This window comes from Mandrillus leucophaeus, unplaced genomic scaffold, assembly GCF_000951045.1.
Source record: "Mandrillus leucophaeus isolate KB7577 unplaced genomic scaffold, Mleu.le_1.0 Scaffold38, whole genome shotgun sequence".
Classification (NCBI taxonomy): Eukaryota; Metazoa; Chordata; class Mammalia; order Primates; family Cercopithecidae; genus Mandrillus; species Mandrillus leucophaeus.
The window spans coordinates 2,618,746-2,644,445 of record NW_012104031.1 but is presented as its reverse complement, the minus strand read 5'-3'; the positions used below and the strand labels follow the sequence as shown (position 1 = coordinate 2,644,445).

The 25,700-nt window shown below is 48.1% G+C and overlaps 1 protein-coding gene across 1 annotated transcript in view; it reads left to right on the top strand.

The window, feature by feature from the left end:
* ATP2B4 (ATPase, Ca++ transporting, plasma membrane 4) overlaps nt 1-25,700 on the top strand; it is a 123,483-nt gene that overhangs the window by 32,367 nt on the left and 65,416 nt on the right. Inside the window, exon 3 of the mRNA XM_011990479.1 lies at nt 24,178-24,838. Within this exon, the coding sequence (XP_011845869.1) occupies nt 24,646-24,838 (193 nt within the window). The 5' untranslated portion in view covers nt 24,178-24,645. The remainder of the gene's footprint in view (nt 1-24,177; nt 24,839-25,700) is intronic.

Here is a 25,700-nt window from a genome sequence, read left to right as displayed (position 1 = left end):
GGTGGATCACGAGTTCAAGAGATTGAGACCATTCTGGCTAACATGGTGAAACCCCGTCTCTACTAAAAATATAAAAGTTAGCTGGGCGTGGTGGCGCATGCCTGTAATCCCAGCTACTCAGGAGGCTGAGGTAGGAGAATCGCTTGAACCCAGGAGGCGGAGGTTGCAGTGAGCCTAGATCGCGCCACTGCACCACTCCAGCCTGGGTGACAGAGCAATCCTGCATCTGAAAAAAAAAAAAATTGGAAGGTGAATATAGTAATTGGAGTTTAAGTGTTCTAAGATCCTTATATTTTCTACAGAAAAAATTAAAGATATTGATTATTAGAAGTCTTTGTGTTAAGATTTCTAGGCTAATACATGTTAAGATTTCTAGGCTAATACTCAAAAACTTGGTATAATGTAATTTCCAAACTAGCAGAGGGGAAGAAAAATGAAAAGGAAATACAAATGAAAATGACAGGAAATGTGTCAGTTAAAAAAAAAATGTTGTGACATAGAAGAAAATAATATTACCATTTCTTGAATAGCTCTTATGTTAATCACTTCGAATCATTAATCTTTATAATTTCATGTAATATATGTCAGAATGACAAGCCCAAAGCAGGCATTTAAAATTATAGTTTCTGGACAGGTGCAGTGGCTCACACCCATAATCCCAGCACTTTGGGAGGCAGAGGTGAGAGGATCACTTGAGCCTAGGAGTTTGAGATCAGCCTGGACCACATAGCAAAACCTTGTCTCTACAAAAACATTAAAAAATTAGCCAGGCATGGTGGCACACCCCTGTAGTCTACAAAGGAGGCTGAGGTAGGAGGATCACTTGAGCCCAGGAGTTTGAGACAAGCCTGGACCACATAGCAAAACCTTGTCTCTACAAAAACATTTAAAAATTAGCCAGGCATGGTGGCACACCCCTGTAGTCTACAAAGGAGGCTGAGGTGTGAGGATCACTTGAGCCCAGAGGCCGAGGCTTCAGTGAGTTCTGATCATGCCACTGCATTCCAGCCTGAGTAACAGAGCAAGACCCTGGCTCAAAAAATAAAAATAAAAATTAGCTAGGCATGGTGGTGCGTGCCTGTAGTTCTAGCTACTGGGGAGGCTGAAGCAGGAAGATTGCTCCATCCAGCCTGGGTGGCAGGGTGAGACCCTATAGCTAAAAAACATATATAAATAGCAGGGCGTGGTGGCTCATGCCTGTAATCCCAGCACTTTGGGAGGCCAAGGCGGGTGGATCACGAGGTCAGGAGTTCAAGACCAGCCTGGCCAAAATGGTGAAACCCTGTTTCTACTAAAAATACAAAAAATTAGCCAGGCGTAGTGGTGGGTGCCTGTAATCTCAGCTACTCAGGAGGCTGAGGCAGGAGAATCGCTTGAACCTGGGAGGCGGAGGGTGGAGTGAGCCAAGATCATGCCACTGCACTCCAGCTTGGGCGGCAGAGCAAGACTCCATCTCAAAAAACAAAAAAACAAAAAAACAAAAAAAAACCAGAAACTTGTCTGAGGTCACAGAGCTTGGATTCCAATCCAAGTATTTGAAATTCAACCCAAGCTACTTTCCCCTTTACCATGTGGTAGATTTTTTGTCTCTGATGCCAAAACGTCATGTAACAGCCAAGAACATGGGTTTTTTGGACTATGGTCCAGTTTCGCCACAAGTTAACTGTAGGGCTTTAGGTCTCCGTTCCTTCAATTCTTGAAAGGGGATAAAAATAGCTATCACAAAAGGCAGTAGGTTGGAAACTTGTGAGAATGCATGCCATTGGGGTGAGAATGCATCACTTGGGGTGGTGGAGATAAAAAATGAGGTCCCAGTTCAGTGTAACAGCAGATGAATAGGCTCCTAGGGAGCAGTAAGAAGAGAATGGAGGTGGGGGGTGGGGTGAGGCCTGGGCGTGGTGGCTCACACCTGTAATCCCAGCACTTTGTGAGACCAAGGTGGGCAGAGCATGAGGTCAAGAGATCGAGACCAGCCTGGCCAACATGGTGAAACCCCGTCTCTACTGAAAATACAAAAATTAGCTGGGCATGGTAGTGAGCACCTATAGTCCCAGCTACTTGGGAGGCTGAGGCAGAGACGGAGGTTGCAGTGAGCCAAGATTGCACCACTGTACTCCAGCCTAGCAAGAGTGAGACTCTGTCTCAAAAAAAAAAATAAAGAAGAAGAAGAGCATGGGGACTGGGCGCGGTGCCTCATGCCTGTAATCCCAGCACTTTGGGAGGCCGAGGTGGGCGGATCACTTGAGGTCAGGAGTTTGAGACCAGCCTGGCGACATGGTGAAACCCTCTCTCTACTGAAAATATAAAAATTAGCCGGGCATGGTGGGGTGGCCCTCTAGTTCCAGCTACTTGGGAGGCCAAGGCAGGAGAATTGCTTGAACCGAGGAGGCAGAGATTGCAGTGAGCTGAGATCATGCCACTGCACTCCAGCCAAGGCAACAAAAGAGAAACTTGGTCTTAAAAAAAAAAAAAAACTTTCCCAAGGTCAAATGGATAGTGATGGTGGTGGTGGATCTGGGATTTGGGCCGTCTCTCCACGGAGCTTATGCTCTTAATCACTGTACCATACTTTAAGAGATGAATGATCACTGAGAAGGAGAGCTCTCATGTCTGGAAAGCAACTCAAAGGCAGTATTATGAAAAAAGTGTGGCTTCTGCCAAAGTTGGGTTTGGATTCTGGCTTGTCTTCTTACTGTGTGAGCCTAGACAAATTATGTAGCCAGTTTTCTCCTCTGTAGAATGGGAGTGATATGACCCATTTCCCAAGGTCGTTGAGAGGATCAGATGAGATACTAATACAGAGTGATCAAAAAGCCTGGAGACTTACTTCTCCGTCTTGGATCAAGAAAGCCTTAGCTGTACCTGCTCTAACCAGGTGCCTGTGTTCTCTGAGCTGATGATAGGGTGACTTTGGGAGAGGAGAGGATGAACACAGATGCCTCTCTCCTGCTCTTTAAAAAGGTGATTTGTCTATCCTATGCCCACCACCCTCAGTGCACTCCCACTGTTGTCCCCCACCACACACAAACACACTGCATGGTATTCAGAAAGCCCAGTCTGTTTCTCCGCCCCTTTGCCTTGTCACTCAGCTTTGCCAGGTCCCTTGCGTTCTTTGATGTTGTGCCAGGCTCTGTGTGGGCTCCCAGCCCTGGGCATGTCTGTGGTGACTGACCTGTGCCCCACTGGCCTGCACCTCCATTACCACAATGGGTCTGAGCCCCGCTGACAGCAGCTGCTGGTCCCACGTCTGGAACTTAGCTCTGCTCTTCCCTTCTCCACCCTTCTCACCTGTCTATACCAGCATGAGTCTTCCATTTGCTCTTCTTTCTTCTCCTATTTTTATTTATTTATTTATTTATTTATTTATTTATTAATTACTGTGATAAAATATACAGAACATAAAAGTTGCCATCTTAACCATTTTGTTGTTGTTGTTGTTGAGAGAGTCTCACTCAGTCGCCCAGGCTGAAGTGCAGTGGCATGATCTTGGCTCACTGCAACCTTCACCTCCCAGGTTCAAGTGATTCTCCTGCCTCAGCCTCCCGAGCAGCTAGGACTACAGTCACACTCCACCATGCCCAGCTAATTTTTTTTTTTTTTTTTTGAGATGGAGTCTCGCTCTCTTGCCCAGGCTGGAGTGCAGTGGCACAATCTCGGCTCACTGCAAGCTCTGCCTCCCGGGTTCATGCCATTCTCCTGCCTCAGCCTCCCTAGTAGCTGGGACTACAGGTGCCTGCCACCTCGCCCGGCTAATTTCTTTTTCTATTATTAGTAGAGACAAGGTTTCACCGTGTTAGCCAGGATGGTCTCGATCTCTTGACCTCGTGATCTGCCCGCCTCGGCCTCCGAAAGTGCTGGGATTACAGGCGTGAGCCAACACGCCCGGCCTAATTTTTGTATTTTTAGTAGAGACAGGGTTTCACCATATTGACCAGGCTGTTCTTGAACTCCTGACCTCATGATCCACCCGCCTCAGCCTCCCAAAGTGTTGGGATTACAGGCATGAGCCACCGCACGCAGCTTATCTTAACCATTTTTAAGTAGACCGTTCAGTGGGACTAACTACATTCCCAGTGTAGGGTTCCCATCACCATCATCCATGTCTGGAACTTCTCCTTCATCCCAAACTGAAACTCTGTACCCATTAAACAATAATGCCCATTCCTCACTCCATGCAGCCCCTGGGAACCTCCACTCTACTTCCTGTCTCGATGAATTTGCCTATTCTACATACTTCATATGAATAGAATTATACCCTATTTATTTGTGTATGTGCAACTGGCTTATTTCACTTAGCATAATGTCTTCAAGGTTCATCCGTGTGGCAGCATGTGTCAGAACGTCCTTCCTTGAATAATAATTCCATCGTATGGATGTGCCACACTTGTTTGTCCATTCATCTGCCCATGGAGGCCCTCCTTTTTTTAATCACATTTTTTGGGTATATCATCCTTTGCAGTAATATGAAGAGAATAGCCTGCTCTTTCTTTGTAGCAGGAAACTGAGGAGGGTCACTCTCCCAGATGGTGGAAGACAGGTGGAGTTGAGTGTGCTGTTTATAAACTCCGTCCTGAGGTTTTACCCTTCCAGAGGTCTCTTTTCTCGACAAATACTTAATGCGCATGACATCATCTGAACCCAGAAGTGCTAGCTAGAGAGAAGTGATTATCTGGGGCCACAATCTTGCCTTTGCCTGCCTTCCTAGGGAAAGACCCTATTGTTGACCCTAAAGATTCCCTCCTTTCAATACTGAAGGCCTTTAAAGGGTGGAAAGACTCTAGAGCAACATTTTGTTTCCCGTTTATGTGTTTCGGGTTTGTATTTGCTTTTGTTTTTTGCATTTCTTCCCCTTGTCAGTCTTTGTCTTTCCCGGTCCCAATGCACTTCAATATTTCTGGATGTGCTGTACTATAATCATAGGCCTTCTTAATATGGGTGTGTCCTGTCTTCTTTATTTAGAATTGTGCGGACTGGGAATTCCCTAAGGGAAAAAGCCCTCTTCCTTTCTTTCTCTAATCTCCCTCCACCCTTTTTTGTTCCCTCCCTTTTGTACCTCAGCACCACACCAGGAAGTGTACCGCCTCCATCTAGACCACAAACTGTACCCTCAAGGTGTCCATGGCCAAGAAGAATGACACACACAGACATCACACGTACATTCAGCATGTCTCACTGTTACCTCTGAGAGGAAGTAGGAGAACCTGTATTAATCCTCTGAGCTCATCAGGACACGAATCCCTAGCTCCAATGTCCTGGTTGGGCCTAGAATTATCCCACTATTTTATACAGGCTGCTCTCTCTCTCTCTTTTTTTTTTTTTTTTTAAAGCCAGGTCTTGTTCTGTCACCATGCTAGAGTGCAGTGGTATGATCATAGCTTACTGCAGCTTCAAACTCCTGGGCTCAAGCAATCCTCCCTCCTCAGCCTCCTAAGTAGTGGGGACTACAGGCACATGCTACCACGCCCAGCTACTTTTTTATTTTTTGTAGAGATGGTGTCTCACTGTATTGCCCAGGCTAGTCTCAAACTCCTGTCCTCAAGTGATCCTCTTGCCTCAGCCTCCTGAGTCTCTGGGATTACAGGCATGAGCCACCGTGCCCAGCCTCTTCTCTCCACTTTCTTTTAGGACCTTGTAGTATGGAGTAAACCTTAGCTGCTTCTATGCTCTTCCTGTGGTTGAATGGCCTTAATTGAGTGAGTCACCTCACCTTTAAGACCATATGTTATAAAATCTGTCAAAGAACGATATTGTCAGTCCTGTCTGGCTGAAAAGATTGTCGCAAAGATCAAATGTCAGAGTGCTTTGAAAACTGTGAAGCATTACCCAAATGTGAGTTCTTAACACAGAGTTCTTTTACCGTCATGAACTTTTTCTGTCTTTTTACTCAGTCTTGCTGACACCACTTAAAAAGGAACCTCAGACAGATAGATTCCACAGATATAGCTTCAAAAATTAGAGATTCTGGAGAAGTCTGTGAATGGGGAGTACCAATGTCCTCCTGGTACACAGAGCCAAGGGTCCAGACCCAGGACTGGAAAGTATAGGAACACGGTGGCCAGAGGCACGGGGAGGCTCTGACAGAGGGGCAGAGGCAGTGTGCCTCACTGTTCAATGGTTTCTTAAGATACTTGATCTTCATCCAAGGGCAAGGGCCATTGCACATGAAAAAAGTAATAATCCTTTCAACTTTGGTATGGGGTAGATGACTTTTTGATCCCCATTTTTTTAGATGAGGAAACGAAGGCTCAGGGAGAATGGATTTGGAGGAGGGTTGGCTGAGAGGCACTGGTGCTACTTGGGAAGGACTGTCACAGGAGAGCCTGTGAGCTGTGAGGGGCAGGAGCCTGGCCCGGGTGCAGAGACCCCACAGGGCTGCCTGCTTTGGCATCTTCAGCCCTGCCTCTGGTGCATCCCCAGGTCAAACTGCATTCACTTCTGATTTTCTTCCTGAGATATTTTTCAGGATTTGGTGACCCGAGGGAATGCCAGGTTGATGGTTAACTGCACCTGCTAGTCCTTAAGTTACTTTTAAAGATTTTAGAAAGGTGAATATAGCCCACAGGTGCAAGGCCCGTCTGGCAAAACTTAGGGTGGATTTCATCTCCCAAACCACCTCCTTACCTGGTGCCCATGTTCAGGGCACATGCTACCTGACTGTATATAGCAGCTCTGGAAAGAGAAGGTCCCCTTCTGCTCAGGCTGAAGGGGAGGCCCACGCTGTGATGAGCTCTCTCCTGCAGCAACTTGATGACCACAAGCTGGCGGCAGGGGAAAACCTAGAGGTTTTGGGTAGGCACAGGCAAGCAGGCATGGGAGATGTTTCTGCCCTTCCTTTGACACCCAATACAGACTTCTTTGCCTCAGATGTCTCTTCCCCTGTCCTGCTTTCCCATCAAGATTGTGTAGCCTTGGCCTGGCTCGGTGGCTCACGCCTGTAATCCCAACACTTTGGGAGGCCGGGGCAGGCGGATCATGAGGTCAGGAGTTCGAGACCAGCCTGGCCAATATGGTGAAACCCTGTCTCTACTAAAAATACAGAAATTAGCCAGGCATAGTGGTGCATGCCTGTAGTCCCAGCTACTCAGGAGGCTGAGGTAGGAGAATCACTTGAACCTGGCAGGCGGAGGTTGCAGTGAGTCAAGATCACAGCAGTGCACTCCAACCTGGCGACAGAGCTAGACTCCATCTAAAAAAAAAAAAAAAAAGATTGTGTAGCCTTTTTATCCAGTGCTCAGCATAATATTTGACTCGTATGTGCTTAAATGTAAAATGAGGGGATTTGTTTAAACTTTTCCATCTACGTTGCTATGATTATGGGATTCTTGTTTGACGTAGTTGGTGGGAAAAGTAGGGGACCTGCTCCCTGAAAAGACCAGGAACTTATTGGCTAGTGTTGTTACTGGTGATAAAATTGTGACAGGTCTGACCTGCCTCCTAGCTTGTGGTCAGCCCACCCTGGCCCCTGTCTGCTTTGAGAAGGTGGTGGAGCATACGTGGTAATTAACCTACAGTGGTGCCACAGTTGCTGCTTCTGGGTATAGCAGAGCGGTGAGCAACTCTGTCTCCTTTCCAAGCTGGCACCAGCTCAGGAGGAAGCATCCAAGGGGATTCTCATAAGCCGCAGAGAGCTGCCCATGAGTCTGAAAGGGAATTCCTGGGCCAGGTGGCCGCACTCAGCTGACAGCTCCTGCTGGGAGGAATGGTAGCATTTTGGTTTCTTACAATGTTCTCCTCCTCTGGCTCCTTTGAAATGAGAGTTGAAAGAGTCCTGACCAGGGGACCTGCAGGGGGTGGACAGCAAGGCAGGCCTCAATTCTGGAAACAGCACCTCCACACATCACTTCTGGGGATAATTATCTCATCTGCCCTCTTGCAGGCAAAATTCAGAGTCTTTGGAGGGCCTTCGCCTTCCCAACGCAGCTTAATTTTGGCCTCTGTTCTTCCTGCCTCCTAGGTTTGGTTGGGTGGACATTTAATATAGTTGAAAGCTGACTCCTCTTCCTATTAACCTCCTAGGCTTATCTCACCCTCTGAATAGGGCCTTATAATCCTACAAATGAGGCCTCTCTCCCTATGCTCACCAGGAAAAATTGAACTCTCAAGACTGTCCATTTTCTTTGCCCTGTTATGGAAACTTCTCTTCCTTTTGCCATATCCCCCTTTCATCTTGGCTCTAGAAACTATTCCCTTAGGGAGAAAAAGGCAGTTGCCTTCCTGCCCTTCTTTTGAACCAAACTTCTGTTTGTGGTCTTGGAAACCATGACAACCTGGCCTAAGAAGCCACCTTGAGCATCTTGGAAGTTAATATTTGAGAGCTGTGTACTCACAACTGTGAGCTCTCTAGCACCTTTTTGTTTTTGTTTTGTTTTGTTTTGTTTTAAGATAGGGTCTCACTTTGTCATCCAGGCTGGAGTGCAGTGGTGCCATCTCCACTCACGGCAACCTCTGCCTCCAGGGTTCAGGAGATCCTCCCACCTCAGCCTTCAGAGTAGCTGGGACTGTAGGTGTGCACCAGCATGCCTGGCTAATTTTTGTATATTTTGTAGAGATGGGGTTTCACCATGTTGCTCCGGCTGGTCTCGAACTCCTGGATTCAAGCGATCTGCCCACCTCAGCCTCCCACAATGCTGGGATTACAGGCGTGAGTCACCGTGCCCGGCCTCTAGCACTTTTTTCCAAAGGGGGACAGAAGCCGGTGATCTGCTGAGAGGAGAAAGTTTCAAACAAAGCAACCGTAGGTAATCCTTCTACAAGTACATTAGCAAAGGAGCAATGTTCTGTGTAGGTTCTAGAGAGTGGATCTGGGCAGCTTTCGCTGGGAATCTGGAGTGATGTTCTGGAGTGTGGTCTATACTGATTTTTCCTGTGCTCTTTTCTTCTTTCCGCTTCTCACAATTACTCAGTTACTCAGTAGACAAGCGTTGGAGGTAGTTATCTTTTCGCTTACACCAACTTTTTTTTCTTTCTTCTCGATATGTTTGTCCTTCTTGCTCGGGTGCTACCTTTTAAAGCCCAAAGTTGGGAATCCAGGGAGCTGCGATGATTAACTGCAGGAGCCCAGTGGAAGAATTCCACAGCCTTAGACGGCAAAGTTTCCATAGCCTCACTGCCGTGGGACTTCCCCCGCATGAAGGAGCGCTCTCTTTCTTGGGCTGGCCATTGGAAGAGGGAGGGAAGAGAGCTGGCTGGCGTGTCCTCAGCTTCTCTGAGGATCTGGCTGCTTACAGAGAGAGGGCCCAGTGACAGGAACCCTAAAGGGAGGAAAGCAACCCCCTCCCCCCACACTGAAAAAGATCCTTCTCTGGTGATGAAGATCTTGCTAATTTGGAACAGCTGGCCAGGGCGTGTTAGACTGGAGGAACTGGGGGGAAGCTTGCTCTGGCAATCTTCTGCAGAAGCAAATGTTAGGCAAATAGCATGAGATGCCTATGAAAGTTTCACTCTGCTTGGATAGGATGCGTGATGCTACTCCTCCTCTGCGAATCGTTGTGTAGTGATGGGGAAAGAGAGAAGAAAGCAGCCTGTCACCAGGGGTTGGATTTTAGCGTCCATATGTCTATTCCCCACCACGCTCTGTAGGCTCAGAGTGGAACGGAGGTGGAACAGTGGAGCCATCTTGCAGCTTGTAGTTGGGTAGGACTAGCTTATTGTGTTCAGTTCTTGAGTTCTCAGCTTCCTTGGGAACCCTGAAAGGAGCCAGGGTCGGACTGTAGCCCCAGGTGCCTTTTCAATCTGTCTAGTCTCCTGGCCACTTCCTTCAACAAGCCACTCCTCTATTTATGCTAGATTGGGAGCTTGGCTGAGCACACTACATCCTGACTTTGGTGGTTTGTTTTGTTTTTTCATTTTTTAGAAGGCTGCAGTTACTGTAACTGACTTTTGTATTTAATCCATGGGAATATTCTCCTATCCCTCCCCCTCCCCTACCTAGAGTCTTCAATGTTAGCTGTTTATCTCTACCTCCAGTGTAGTTAGTTCCTGCATAAATGTTTGACTTAGACAAGCAAGCTCCAGATGGATTGGGGAGAATGCAGATTGGCTCATGGAATCTGGTCCCACATGCCTTTGACCCATCATCCATGACCCCAGTGACACAGATGGGCCCTGGGTTGGTGCTGGCTGTGACAGCCCCACAAGTACCTGACTTGCTTCTCAGCACATTCCTGCTCCTTCCACTATGTGAACCACTGTGGACTGGGACAGGACTGATTGGTTTCAGAAATTATCCAGGCAAGGAGAGTTAAATTCCATCCAATTAGGCTGTCCCTGGAGATGTGGAAAAAGAATGAGAGAGACTGAGAGACTGAAATAGACAGATAGATTGGGGAGGAGGAGGTAGGGGAAGGGATACACATAAGTACGGGATAATAAAGTTAGAAGTTTGGGAATGAGGTATACAGAAAAATGGGGACGTGGAAATAGTTTGGTGCTAGGTATTCTTCTTATGATCTTGGTAGCGCAAGGCTTTAGAAGTGAAATAATCCAGAAAATATCTTATTCTGTTACTTCCTACAAACCTCCCACAACCATCGCACCAAGATTTTGCCTTGGAGGTTGAAGTGGTGTTTAAAGCAGTGTATATGGGAGTTTAGAATCAGCTGGGTTGTGTTCACCTTTGCCTCTCCCTGGAGATTAGATGGATTCCTTCAGTGATGGCTCATCCCCCTTCTATCTGGACCAGAACCTCTCTGACTGTGTCCTGGAGATCAAGGGAGATGTGCCCTCAACCATTCACTCAGTCCGCCAATTTTAAGGTGCAAAGAATGCGGGGAGATGGAGCAAGTGCTGAAGGAATGGTGCCTGGGTCTTGCTGATTGTCTGTGGAGACTGGATCCCTTTCCAGGACTTTTTGTTGTTGTTGTTGTTTGTTTGTTTGTCTTTTTTGAGATGGAATCTCGCTCTTGTTGCCCAGGCTGGAGGGCAATGGCGCAATCTCAGCTCACCACAACCTCTGCCTCCCGGGTTCAAGCGATTCTCCTGCCTCAGCCTCCAGAGTATCTGGGATTACAGGCACGTGCTACCACGCCGGCTAATTTTTTTTTTCTTTTTCTTTTTTGAGACGGAGTCTCACTCTGTTGCCCAGGCTGGAGTGCAGTGGCGCAATTTCCGCTCACTGCAAGCTCTGCCTCCTGGGTTCATGCCATTCTCCTGCCTCAGCCTCCCGAGTAGCTGGAACTACAGGCGCCCACCACCACGCACGGCTAATTTTTTGTATTTTTAGTAGAGACGGGGTTTCACCGTGTTAGTCAGGGTGGTCTTGATCTCCTGACCTCGTGATCTGCCTGCCTCTGCCTCCCAGAGTGCTGGGATTCCAGGCGTGAGCCACTGCACCCGGCCAATTTTTTTATATTTTGTACAGACGGGGTTTCTCCATATTGGTCAGGCTGGTCTCGAACTCCTGACCTCAGGTGATCTGCCTGCCTCAGCCTCCCAAAGCGCTGGGCTTACAGGTGTGAGTCACCGTGCCCGGCCCCTTTCTGGGACTTTCATGCTTTCCCTTCCCTTGGAAATGGAAGCACGCTGGATGGAACAGAGAGAGGTGGCTCAGTCATTAATTGCACAGGTTAGGCCAGGCTCTGGAGCTGAGGTTGGGATAAAGAGGTGATGACACAACCTTTCTGCTCACTTGTAAGAAAAATACACAATACGCTCCACTTTCTCTCCCCTGAGAGACTTCCATCAACAATGACCAGCTGGGGCTGAGTCACCTATTTGCCTGCCCTTTGTCTCTTTCAACAATGAGCCCTGTGTCCATCACTGTGGATGTGAGCCCTTTGAATAGATGTTCTTTCTAGTCCATGAGTTTTGGAAGCTCACTCTACCTTGGGACACTGAAACATGTCTGCATCTCTCTTTGTCTTTTTATGTCTTCCCAAGTAATGGCCACTCTGCTTGAGTTCATGCTCTTTCTTATTTTTTAATTTTTTTTTTTGAAATTGAATCTCACTCTGTCACCCAGGCTGGAGTGCAGTGGCACAATCTCAGCTCACTGCAACCTCCATCTCCCTGATTCAAGTGATTCTCCTGCCTCAGCCTCCCAGGTAGCTGGGAACACAGGCATGTGCCACCACACCTGGCTAATTTTTGTATTTTTGGTAGAGACGGGGTTTTGCCATGTTGGCCAGGCTAGTCTCTAGCTCCTGACCTCAGGTGATCCACCCACCTTGGCCTCCCACAGTGCTGAGATTACAGGTGTGAGCCACCGTGCCCAGCCAAGTTCATACTCTTAAGCTTAGGAAGAGAAGCACAGCTTATCTGGAACCTTAACTCATGGTTAGTGCCTTTCCATCAGCCTATACCCAACAGTCCAGGACTATACCTTTTTTATCTCTGGACCCTTTCCTCACTACCCTATAGGAACTAGGATGCTGATGATAGTTGGTTTGACAGGTTTAGAAATAGTGCCTGCTCTGCTCTTTTGACCTCAAGGTGCTGCCAAGACTGATTTTTATCCCAAGTTCTGATTTCTCCAACAAGAGCTTATGAGCTAACCAGGGCTGTCAGTTAGGACTTTGACCTCTCCTGGGGCACCAGAAGGATGCTTCCCTGATGGGAGCATCAGTGTCTTCCCCCTTCTCCTGCCCTCTCTCCTCCCCGTGGGGAGTGTTCTCATCTATATCCTTTCTGAGCCATGGTGGCATCTGGGAGACATTCAGTTATCTTATGAGATGGGAGGAAATGGAACAGTCTATTCTATTTGTTCTTTTTAACACTGCCCTAACTTTATTTTTATCTGGTTAATATGTCTGTCAGCAGTAAGAGGTTTTTAATCTCCTAATAAGTGTATACCCATTCAAAAGAAGCTGGAATAAGGTGGAGAAAAGGGGTTTATAAATTCCTGCAGCATCTTTATATTCCAACTAGCTGTTTCTGAAAGGTGACTCTTTCTCTTACTCACATGCTGTTTAGTGATTGACGACCTATAGCATATTTATTAGTCAGTTCACGCTTTCAGCTCAGTTGTGTGTGAGTGTGTGCATGCCTGTGATTAATTACCACATGGACTTGTCACTCCCACTTTCTTGACCTTCATTTTTTTTCTTTATTTTGTTTAGATTTTAAAAAATAGGTCTCGCTGTGTTGCCAAGGCTGAACTCAAACTCCTGAGTTCAAGCAATCCTCCCTCCTCAGCCTCCCAAAGAGCTGGGGTTATAGGCGTGAGCCACCGTGCCTGCCTCTCCTGCCCATCTTGAACCATCTATGGCCGTTATTTCTTTTCTTCTTTGCTATTTTAGTTTTGGTTGAGGGAGTCAAGGCAGAGGGCCATAGTGCTTCCATCCAATAGATGCAGACTGACCTCTGATCACTCCTTAACACCCCTCGGCCAAAAACCTTTCCCATGTCTCTGGTGCCTGAGACATATGTGTCTAGGAAGGAATCAGCCGCACTGTTACTCATCCATCCATCAGCATCTGAACCTCGCATGCTGACTCCAACTCCGTGGTGCTAAGGGTCCTCACCACCTTGACTAAAATCTTGAGTCTTGCTGTGCAGAAGTAGCCCTTCACCCCAAAGCTAAGGAGAAAGGATTGGATGAAAGTTCTCTGTAGAAGTGGAGGAAACATGTGTCTCCTCAGAGGCACCTTTAGAGGTTGTTCCCTGCAACCCTCCAGCTAGAGTGAGCAGCCTCCTTGCCTGGGGGGAGGGGTGGGGGCTTCGAAGCTCTCCTCCCACCACCCCTGGTGAATCCTCCGCATCTTCCTCCCTTGATACTGGCAGCTGGTGGGGGCTGGGGGAATGGAGGAGTGCTGCTGTTAGAGCAAGAAGACCAAGTGGCTTTGTCTCTTCTCGGTAATATAAGTGCAGTGAGGTGAGAAGACCCTGGGGTTTGGCATTTCTCCTTGAGGAGCTGAGCCAGAGGCAGGGCTTTGGTTCCTAAGTGATTAGAGGCCTGTGTGGCCAGAGGCCGCACATTCCCTTTTGGAAGGGAGCTCTCCCATACTCCTTGCTTCCATCATCCCCTTCCTGGCTCAAGTCATAGGCTCTATTTTCTGGCTATCCTCTTTTTGTTCCTGAGAAAGTTGTGGTGGCTCTTTTATTTTTTTTTTTTTAAGCTGATTTAGGGGGTTGGGAAAGGAAAACTTTAAAAGTAAAATAATAAAAAACAGACCACTCTGCCATTACAGGCACATAAATAGCTTTGCCGTCGCTGGGCTGCACACTCGCTTTGCCATAGCAACCTAAAGCGACTGTTTATAACAGCCTGTCAACTGGCCTGGAAACCAGCAGCTGCTGCTGGCCGGCCTGGCCTCGGAGCAGCAGGCAGGTACTCCCTGAGAGGTGTTATGGAGGCGGTGGGTCTGGCGCTTCTTGTGGAACCGTGGGCAGGGGAAAGGCAGCCTGGGTTCCAGAGGCGACCGGGGCAGTAATGTTTTGGGAGCCAAAGTGAGCAGCGGGTGTCTTTTGTCTTCGTTTTCCCCTCACCTGTGTATGGGCCCCAGCATAGCTCATCTCCTGTGGAGATAGAAGACAGGGCTGGGAGGGCATTTGCTCCACTGGAACCTGAAAGGGGCCTGGGTGTCTCTCTGAACCTCACGAGGTGGCTTGTTTTAACTTTTCAAATAGACTTTGGCTTCTGTTGTAGCCTGTTGAGTGACATCCTTTCAAGTCTGTTTTCTCAAAGACTGAAAAAAGTGGGCTTTTTCGGGGTTCTATCTGGGAAAGGGGGCTGTCTGGAGATGAATGGAAGCAGAGATTAGCAACCCGGAAGGACTAGCGGAGGGAGAGGGAAGAGCGAAGGAGATACATGGCAAGACCTTCCGGTGCCTTCCCATGTCAGCCTGGAGCTGAAGGGGTTCATGGAAATGCTTTGGAACCTCGCAGCATTTTCAAAGTGTGGTCCCCAGACCAGAAGCAACTGCTCACCGTGTTAAGGAACTTGTTAGGAATGCACCTTCCCAGGTCTCATCTCCGTTCTTCTGCACCAGAAACTCAGGAGTTGGCAGGGAGGGGGCCAACAGGTTTGCCCCAGTTCTCCAGGAGATCCTTGTGCTCACTCTGGGTTTGAGAACCACGGCTCGAAAGCATTACTCAAGTGCAAGAAAGCATGATCAGTCCACTTTCCAAAGCCCGAGGCTGACTGAATGAATCCTGTCTGTGCAATGTGTGAACAAGGAAGAGTAAAACAGGCGCAGAGGGGTGGCAGGTTATTAGGGATCGTTCCTGGCCCCCTTTTTTAATAAGCACTGTCTTTTCAGCATGGAGCCCTCGTTCATTTGCCTGTGACTTCCAGGAAACCGGCCCAGAGAAGGCTGGAATAGGTAAAGTGGGGATGGGAGGTTCTCTGTACTCTGTACAGGTGAGACTGTCAGAGGAGAGAAAGGGAATGGGAGCAGCCAGGCCTGATGACCAGTATGGGACATGCTGACTAGCGTCTGGGCCACAGGAATGTTGTTTTGCGTCCTCTCCTGCTGAATGCCTGGGGGCAGAGCAGCTGCCCCTGGTGCTCGCTTTTGGTGGATGAGATGTGGCCTCCTCAGTCTGTGGCCAGGCAGCTTCTTCCCCCTTGTCCTGAGGGCTCCACCAGAACCTGAAGCCTGGGAACAACCAGGTCCCGACCCAGTAGCCCAGGGAGATGACCCCTCTCCATGAGCATAACATGATTCTGCTGAAATTCGTTTCTAAAAATAACCTAGGATCCAATCCAGCTGCTAAAAAGCCCCTTTGTTCCCTTGAAACCAGAATATGGAAAGCCACAGCAGCCCCAAGACAGACAGTCTATGTAGTCCAAGGGAGTGCATATACGAAATACTTGAACGCTGCTGCCGGAGGGCTGCGTCCTGTCTGTGGCCTAGAAGCTTCCTGCCGCAGCTCTGAGGAGTGAGAAGCAGTTATCCTTGCTAACTCTTATCCTGCGTGAACGGGGTCAGGAGAGGCTGCCAGTACCCCTTTTGTTAAACAACAGACCTTTCAGATGGCGTTGTCACTTCCACCTGAAGGTGGCTCTTGTCCTCCTTAAACAACTGAAGGAAATGATGAGTGCTGCTGTTTCATCCTCTACATTTTTTTGAGCTCTAGCTTGCTGTGAACACCCCTACCTCCACCCCATACACCCTCTGAGTCATTGGAGGACACAGAGGTGACCCAGGCCAGTGTGACTCACACAATTTGAAAGGGGTTGGCTTTTCCAAGGCTCTGGGCCTGAGGGACTGCCCTTCTTTGTCTTGATAAATTTTTTTTTTGAGATGGAGTTTCACTCTGTTACCCAGACTGGAGTGCAGTGGTGCGATCTCAGCTCGCTGCAACCCCTGCCTCCCAGGTTCAAGCGTTTCTCCTGCCTCAGTCTTCCGTGCAGCTGGGATCACAGGCATGTAACACCCCGCCTGGCTAATTTTTTTTTTTTTTTTTTTTTTTTGAGATGGGGTCTCACTCTGTCCAGGCTGGAGTGCAATGGTGCGGTCTTGGCTCACTGCAGTCTCCACCTCCCGGGTTCAAGCAACTCTGTTGCCTCAGCCTCCTGAGTAGCTGGGACTACAGGCATGTGCCACCACACCTGGCTAATCTTTTGTATTTTTAGTAGAGATGGGGTTTCACCATGTTAGCCAGGATGGAATTTTTGTATTTCTAGTAGAGACGGGGTTTTGCTGGTCTCAAACTCCTGACCTCAGGTGATCTGCCCACCTCGGCCTCCCAAAGTGCTGGGATTACAGGCATGAGCCACTGGCCTCTTCTTGATAATATTGATGCCATTTCAAGATGGAGCCAGTGGACAGGGGTCAGGGGGACAGCAGTACCCTCCCAGGCACATTCCTGCTTCCTCCCACCACACTGTTTCCCTGCCCATGCCCTGGAGCCTTCTGTCTTCATCTTGGTGGTTCTTAGAGCCTGTGACATGGGTTGGATCTTAGCAGACCAGGTGATCAGGATCAGGCTGTCAACCTTGGGTCCATTCTTGGTATCGCTGTTTGGAGAAAGCTTTTGCTATCTGTGGATCCTAACTTCTCCCTGCCTTCTGAAGGCATCTGGCCAGAACTGGTAAGTTTTGCCACCATTGTCACTACACAGCATATCCTAGACAACACAGCCACTCCAAGACTGGGAAGTGTTTTTATTTTTTGGATCTCAGATCGCCATAGATAATGCTCCAGTGAACATCCTTGCACATGCCCCCTCCAGGCCCTGGACGAGAATTTCTTTGGAAGATGTAGCCAGGACTAGATGACTGGGTCCACAGCATGCACAGATGTAGTTTGACCAAAAAGTACCAGGTGGTTCTGGGGAGGAGGGATGAATTCTGGATTCCTGAGACCCAGGGGCTAGGAGTGACACTTTTTCTCCAGATAGATGCTTTGACTTTAGCACTACGTTTTTGCGGTGGAATTGAAGAAGGTGCCGTCAGAGTAGCAGACTTGGAGAGGGGAAAGTAAGTGAGGGAGGTCCATGGATACCACCTCCTAACCAGGAAGTGGTGTTCTATCTTCAGAAGGAGAGAACTGAACCTGCGAATGACATCCTCTCAAATCTGTTTTCTCAAAGACTAAAAGGATGTGGGCTTTCCTTGGGTCTCTGGGAAAGGGGGCTGTCCTGAGATGACTGGAAGCAGAGATCAGCAACCTGGAAGGACTAGAGGAGGGAGAGGGAAGAGCAAAGGAGACATGAACCAGAACCCAGAACTTCAGGATGGGAGTACCCCACCCCCAGGAGGCTAAGTTCTAGGGGCTAGCTGAAAATTAGCATCAGATTCCCTGACCAGGCCATGGTATACTATCCCATGGTGAGGCCAGAGGCCTGGCTTGGTGTACCCGCCCTCACCTGGCTTCCTGAGTTGGATGTGGCTGTTGGATGATGATGACAAGTAGTGCCACCCACCACCTGAACTTTAGCCAACACATGCTGCCTCTGACCTTGTTCCCGTGCCTCCAAAGGGCCTCAGTAGGCTGAAGGAGGGCATGTGCTCTGGTCTGCTTCTGCAAACCAGTTGGCATTTAAGGAGCAATTAGGGCAGGGCAGACTTGGGGAGGGAAGGAAGAACCCAGGATTGTGATGAGGATGGCTGTCAGACCTGAGGGATGGGAAGTGGCCAGGGTGAACTAGAATCTGGGTCATGGAAATAAGGAGCCTGTGATGAGGAGGCGGGCAGAACAGCCTCTGCCCGAGACTCACACCTCTGGAGAGAAGGGCTAGCCAGGGATGTTTTAGGCTAGGCAGCCTACCATGGTCAGGTTCTTGCCAGCTTTCTTGATAGGGCACGGTCCTTTTGGAAGTGTCAGAGTGCCAGAGAGGAGTAGAGCTTAAACCCTCCCAGGTAGTACACAGGAAACAGCCCTGCTGGAAAAAAGACAGAGAACGCAGAGCAGGATCTCCCTCTGTGCTTCTCCCAGATCACCATGGGGAGCAAGGCCAAGGGCATGAGATGACTGAGTGGAGGAAGCCCTCATCCCCACTGCTGGGCTCTCCAGGCGGGAATTGGATATGCTTGGACTCACAGCAATCTAGAGCCCAGTGCTTTCTGGCTTGGGGTGGGGGTGGGGTGAGGGGAGGGGAAGAAAAAGGGGAGCAGAGGGTATCTGCTCCCAAAAAGCTTTGGGTCTATCTCTATGCCTTCCCATAAAGTTCACAAGAGGTAGCTATTTCCCTGACCTATTTCAGAGCCTTTTAGGAGTCAGGAACAAGGGACAGATGGGTTTATGTGAGCCTTCTTTTCAAGGTTTAGGAAGTAAGTTCATAGCTTTGTTTCCATTTTTTTATATCATTGTTCTCGTACTTGAGGCAAGGTGGCTTTGGATTCAGATTAGGGCACAAATCCTGGCTCTCTGAATCTATATTTCCCTGCTATAAGATGAGAGGTCCTTCTTATAGGGTTGTTGGTGAGAATTCAGTGAAACAGTATATGTAAGACTGATAATAGCTACAGTGTGTGGATCAGCCACTATACCAGGCACTACCTAATACATAGGGGTATATATATAATTTCTCATTTTCATATCAAGTCCCTAGGATGGCCCCTAGCACATGGAAGGTGCTCAACAAATCTTTTTTCCCTCCCTTCCAACCTCTCCAATCCCACATCCCTGTTCCTGAGTATAGGGAGAAGTAGAGCCTCACTTGGAATGAGGGAGACTGATTCTAAGTCAGAAAAAAAGACTACGGATTTTCTGAGGGGCTCCTAAAGTGTGTGTGTGTGTGTGTGTGTGTGTGTGTGTGTGTGTGTGTGTGTTTTCTGAAGCAGAGTCTCGCTGTCGCCGAGACTGGAATGCAGTGGCACAATCTCGGCTCACTGTAACCTCCGCCTCCCAGGTTCAAGCAATTCTCCTGTCTCAGCCTCCCAATAGTTGGGAATCCCAGTAGTTGGGATTATAGGCATTCACCACCACGCCCAGCTGATTTTTTCTGTTTTTAGTACAGACAGAGTTTCGCCTTGTTGGCCAGGCTAGTCTCAAACTCCTGATCTCAGTTGATCCAACTGCCTCGGCCTGCCAAAGTGCTGAGATTATAGGCATGAGCCACCGCGCCCGGCCCTGAAGCAGGTTTTATATTGTAGTTGGGTGCATTCTAAAGTGGGACCAGGCTGCTTCCCCTCTCCAGAGGTCTGCCCTTCCTCACCCCTCAAGTCATGCCTGGCAGGGATGCTGGCACCCCTGCCAGAGTGTCTCCAAGTGCTACCAGCTTGCTCCTGAACAGAGGCTCTCAGCCCACTGGGGAGGACAGAGTAGGGCAGGGCAGGGAAGTGTCTGCTCCTCTGAACAGACCCAGCCTGTAGCCCAGAGGCCAAAGTGAACCAGAGCCTCTTGTTATTCCAGGCAGGTCTATCTGCAGTGCTGCAGCAGCCTGAAGCCCTAGCCCCTGGCCCCTCCTGTTTCTTTTCTCCCATTTTTATGCATCATATCACATTCGATAGGAGCATTTAGTAGCGGGGAGACTCGGGGTGAGTTCCTTTCATATTTTCAAATATACCCACTCTATGACCTGTATGAGGTGTCATTCTTTTTCCTCATAGTTTGGGGATGTATTTCTTCTTTAGCACCCTGGGAAAGCTAAGAGTGAAAGATTCCTTGGACAAAATTGGAGGAAAGTGTGTCTGATTAGTGTTTACAGTTTGGTGACTTAGAACATAAGGTTCTTGTCTCTGGCAGCTCCTCATTTCTAGAGGCTTTTTTTTTTTTTTTTTTTTTTTGGAAGTCAGGGTCCCACTCGGTTTGCCCAGGCTGAAATTAAGTAATATGAATACAGCTCACTGCACACTGCAGCTTCCACCTCCTGGGCTCAAATGACCCTCCCACCTCAGCCTCCCAACTTGCTAAGACCACAGGCGTGCACCATCATGCCCAGCTACTTTTTGTATTTTTTGTAGAGACAGGGTTTCACCATGTTACCTAGGCTGGTCTCGAACTCCTGAGTTCAAGTGATTCTCCCGCCTCAGCCTTCCAAAGTGCTGGGATTACAGGCAGAAGCCACTGCACCTGACAGATGCCTGCCTTTTAGAGGGCCTCTTAGAAGTTTGCCAGAAAATGAGGAGGTTTAGGCTCAAGAGAAGGAGTAAAGTGTAACAAAAAGAGCGCCAGGCAGTCAAGACCACTGACTTGTTAAGACCAAACCACTTTTTTATCTCCCTGGACCTTTGTATCTTCATTTGTAAGGTGAGGGTCACAGCTGTCCTAGCTAGAATTGATATGACCAATGCTTTCACATGTCATCTACAAATTATAGAACAGATGTTCTAGGACTTTAGGAGGAAAAAAGTAAAATGTTGTCTTAATGATCATGTAAAGCATTGTAATTTCTTGCCCTAGGAGGAAGAGATGAGAGAGTTCGCTCTTCTATCCTATCATCTCTTAGGCTTGCAAAATACTAGAAAAGAGGAGGGAGCACATACCTTACTCAGAACGCCCCAAGCTGAATGACTAACCCTTACCTGACAAGAGGTAGTACCTTCCAGGTGTCTGAGCAGCGCATTTGATGCTGAGATGGTGTGAGCACCTTCAGATTATTCTTTGGCAGATTAGGGGCCAGGCAAGCTCAGCAGCTGCAGAGAGCTCATACTCCAGAGAGCTCAAAACTCAGAAGTGCGGACATCATGATATTCTTCCTAATATTATAGAGATCCCACCTTAAACCTCGGGCTCCAACTCTGCACTGCCCTTTGGACTTTGTGCCAGCAGCTTAGTGCTTGACCTACTGTGTGTTTCTCTAGATCAGCCTGAGGCAAACAAACCTTTTCATTCTTTTCCACATGTGTTCTTCAGCCCCATGTGTTCTAATCTTACATAACCTTTTCCATCAGTTGTCTATGGAAGTGGAAGAATCTCTCCTCTTTGGTACTCTGAAAAGAGGTTCAAAGTAAGGAAGGAATTCTGCCAGGTGTGGTAGCTCATGTCTGTAATTCTAGCACTTTGGGAGGCTGAGGTAGGAAGATCACTTGAGGTCAGGAATTCCAGACCCGCCTGGCCAACAGAGTGAATCCCCATCTCTACTAAAAATACAAAAAATTGGCTGGGCGCAGTGGCTCACCCCTGTAATCCCAGCACTTTAGGAGGCTGAGGCAGGTGGATCACAAGGTCAAGAGATCGAGACCATCCTGGCCAACATGGTGAAACGCCATCTCTACTAAAATACAAAAATTAGCTGGGCATGGTGGCATGCAACTGTAGTCCCAGCTACTTGGGAGGCTGAGGCCGGAGAATCACTTGAACCCAGGAGGTGGAGGTTGCAATGAGCTGAGATCACGCCACTGCACTCCATCCTGGCAACAGAGCGAGACTCCATCTCAAAAACAAACAAAAAAGCACAAAAAATAGCTGGGCATAGTGGTGGGTGCCTGTAATCCCAGTTACTCAGGAAGCTGAGGCAGGAGAATCACTTGAACCTGGGAGGTGGAAGTTGCAGTGAGCCAAGATCGTGCCACTGCATTCCAGCCTGGGTGACAGAGTGAGACTCTTTCTTAGAAAAAATAAGGAAGGAATTCTGACTCAGACTGTCTTTTCTAATTCTCAGGAGACTCAAGAACCTGTATGCTGGTGGTTACTGCTAATGGTTATAACCTAGCTAATGGTTTTTGTTAATGAAGCTGCCCTAGAATATTCCATTCTTTTTGTGCAGTGGGGGGTTCCCTGGCAAGGAAAGATGGAAGGGCACATGGAGCTTATTTTTCTTCTACTTAAAGGGCTTGATAACAAAAGTTCATTAAGATCAAATTAGGCTTTCTCCCATCACTTAAGTGTCCTATTCTGCACACTGGACAGCTTTCATCTAAGATTTCCAAGGACTATTTCTATAATTCCATTCCTTTATCACTTTCTTAGGGTGGTGCGAAAAGACAGGGCCCATTCTCTACCCAACTAAAGGTGGAAGGAACCGAGTCCTGAAAAGGCTAAGTAACATCCCTATCTTCCTGGAGCAAACATTGTAGTGGGTGAAGACAGAAAAGGTAAAATCCTCTGATTCCTAGTTCAACACTATCAGCATTGTTCCCAACATCCTCTTGAAAGGTGAAGAAGTTCTACTTGAGGGTCAAGATGGGTTTCTTGCTGCTAGAGCTCTTCCCATTTCTTCCAGGCTTGGAGAAGCTGAACTGGGGTGAAAACTCTGTGGTCCTGCCTGTTCCTACACCAGTCGGAATGAAGGGAGTTTGACACATTGCCTCAGGTTCTTTGTGGATCTTCTTATTTCCCAGATAAGAAGGGGTTATGATATTTTAAAACAAATAGAACCCTGCTTTTTAACTCTTTGTGAGTCAAGAGTAGTGCTAAAAATCTATGAGAGGAACAGGAGGCAAGGGGCAAATTGGGAGAGGGAGGAGTATAAATCAACCTGCATCCCTGTGGAAGCTTCTGGGAAGAAGATTGTCAGGAATTGGCAAAGACTTTGGCTACACGTGACTTTGGAGGAGATCACTGATAAAAGAATCAAGTCCCTTATCTGATAGTTCTTGTGCTTCTTTGTTCACCTTCTAGAAGTAAGGGTGGCATCTATTTATTACAGAGAGGTTGGCCAGAGCTCCTTGCCACCCCCTGGTAACTGAAGTCATCAGTGGGGACTATGTAACTGGGGCTGGGGTCCCATGTTCTGGTGCTGTGCTAAGAGCTCCTTCACATTTGAAAGGCTGATTGTGTGGCAGTGACACCTGTCAGTGTTATGACACACAGCGGCCCCACTTTAAAACTGAGAAGGGGCCTCAGGATAAGTTCTCTTCCCACCTTCAGCCCTCTGTATCCTCACCTACACATAGCTCCACCACACCCCCTAGTTAGCATGCATGAGAGGTAATGCATCTTTCTAAGGGGAGAAATGCTGGCCTCTCTCTGGTGCCTTTATTGAGATGAGTGAGACTCTGGTGCTTACTCACAGGCTAGCTTGTCTTCCCTGCTGACCTTGCTGTGGCCCTGTCCTCTATCTGAATTGAGAGGTGTCTTATCGCTCCCACTCCAGAGAAACTTTAATGCTCAGGCTTCAAACTCCCTATCTTTCCTCCTCAGAGGTCCTTCTGTCCCCCTTACTAAAAAAAAAAAAAAAAGGTTCACCCTGTATCGCCAACTGACAAAGCATTTTACTCTCCTCTTCTCCCCAAAAGCCTCTTGGAGTAGGGTGGAGCTTAGCCTCGAGACCAAAATTGGTGCCTGCCAGGTTGACACCTGCAACAGGCTACAGAATTTCCATACACCTGGAAGCTGAGTACTCTAAGGGGCTTTGGAGGATTTTGACATCTTCTATCAGGTTGTCTTCCTTGTGTGTAAATGTGTGTGTTGGGAGTGGGAAGAGTGTGGGGTGTGGGAAAGGTAGGCCGACTGACAGGCAACCATTCAGATCACTTAGATCTGAACTCCTTTTTCTGACCTCTTCTCATCTTTTATAGATAATGTCAGAATAAAGTATCCTGTCACAGGTCCCTCAAATAGACAGGGAAAACACTAGAGCCATTAGAGGTTGTAACCATTTATTTCCAAGTTTCTGAAGCTGTGGGTTTTATGTTGCTTGGTTGGGAGAGGTGAGATGTAAAGACTAGGGTATATTGAAATTACTCCTCTACATTGGGGTTTGCAGTCTGCGGGGGCCTCCCAGGGAGGAACGGGCCTCTCCTGAGTCAGCTCCCTAAGCTCAGGCCTCAGCTATCAGTTTAGCTCAGACCTCAACTGTCACTTAAACCCTTGTGCTTAGACTGGGTACCTCTTGCCCTTGCAGATGCTGGATACTCCTGGCTGCTCTAATGGTTTCTTTTTGTCTATCTTTGAACCTTTATTGCAGAGATCCAGTTGTCATCAGTATCCAGGAAGCTCTCCTCTTCCTCCTCCTGATGCCTCTCTACCACTACAGTTGCTGGTTGTTGCTAAGGTTGCTGCCATGGTAACATGCACATCCTGTTTACACTTTCATCTGGGCAAGTTGGTCTAAGCTAGGAACCTACCTATCCTGGACAACCACTATCATCACCACCTGGGGACACCAATCAACGTGACACGGAGTCCACCTTCCACTCAGTTCCCCCATCTTCTTCCTCCTCTCGCTGCCAGATTTCATACAGAAGAAAGGATCTAGACTTCGGACAGCTACTCGGGAGCTTATTACACAAGATACATTCGATCTGTTCCCTCACTGGGCCCCCAGAGAAGCAAGAAGTAGGAAGAAGTTGAGACAGGAAGGCAGGAGACACTGGTCAGTTGAAGGGAAACACTACATCTTCTCTGGTTGAGGGGCTTGGTAACAACAGGCAAAATGACGAACCCATCAGACCGTGTCTTGCCTGCCAACTCGATGGCCGAGAGCCGTGAAGGGGACTTTGGCTGCACAGTAATGGAACTGAGGAAGCTCATGGAGCTGCGTTCGAGGGATGCTCTGACCCAGATTAACGTCCACTATGGAGGTGTACAGAATCTCTGCAGTAGACTGAAAACCTCCCCTGTGGAAGGTAAAGGCCATATCAGGGGTGGGGAGTTGGAGGAAGGTGGCTAGTGTTTCAAAATATTCTTTTCCCAGCTTCTAGAGAAGGCACACTTCTGGAGACCCCACTGGTATATTTTTGTCAGGTGGGAAAGGTATGGCTTCTTTTTTTTTTTTTTTTTTTTTTTTTTTGAGACGGTGTCTCGCTCTGTCGCCCAGGCTGGAGATCAGTGGCACCATCTCAGCTCACTGCAAGCTCCGCCTCCCGGGTTCACGCCATTCTCCCGCCTCAGCCTGACAAGTAGCTGGAACTACAGGCACCCGCCACCACACCCACTATATTTTTTGTACTTTTTAGTAGAGACGGGGTTTCACCATGTTAGCTAGTATGGTCTTCATCTCCTGACCTCGTGATCCGCCCTCCTCGGCCTCCCAGAGTGCTGGGATTACAGGCGTTAGCCACGGCGCCTTCACTTTTATAACAGGGAGTCAATTGAGCTTGACAGGTAAAAGACAAGAACTGACTTCCATGTTTTTCAAGTGAACTTTGGATCTTTTAGAAAAAGATGCGTCTTAAGGTGAAAATAAAACATTGATTTGAGGTCAATAGTTCCCTCTAAAAGCAAAATTTCAGTTTTATCCTCCTGTTAAATTAAAATATCCATTATACTACGATCTTACTGTCTTCCTACATCGATGTGTGTGTATATATTCATCTGTCCATCAGTTCATCCATCTTCCCATTATTTGATCCAGAAATGTACAAAGAAATATGTCACAGAGGCCGGGCGCGGTGGCTCAAGCCTGTAATCCCATCACTTTGGGAGGCCGAGACGGGCGGATCACGAGGTCAGGAGATCGAGACCATCCTGGCTGACACGGTGAAACCC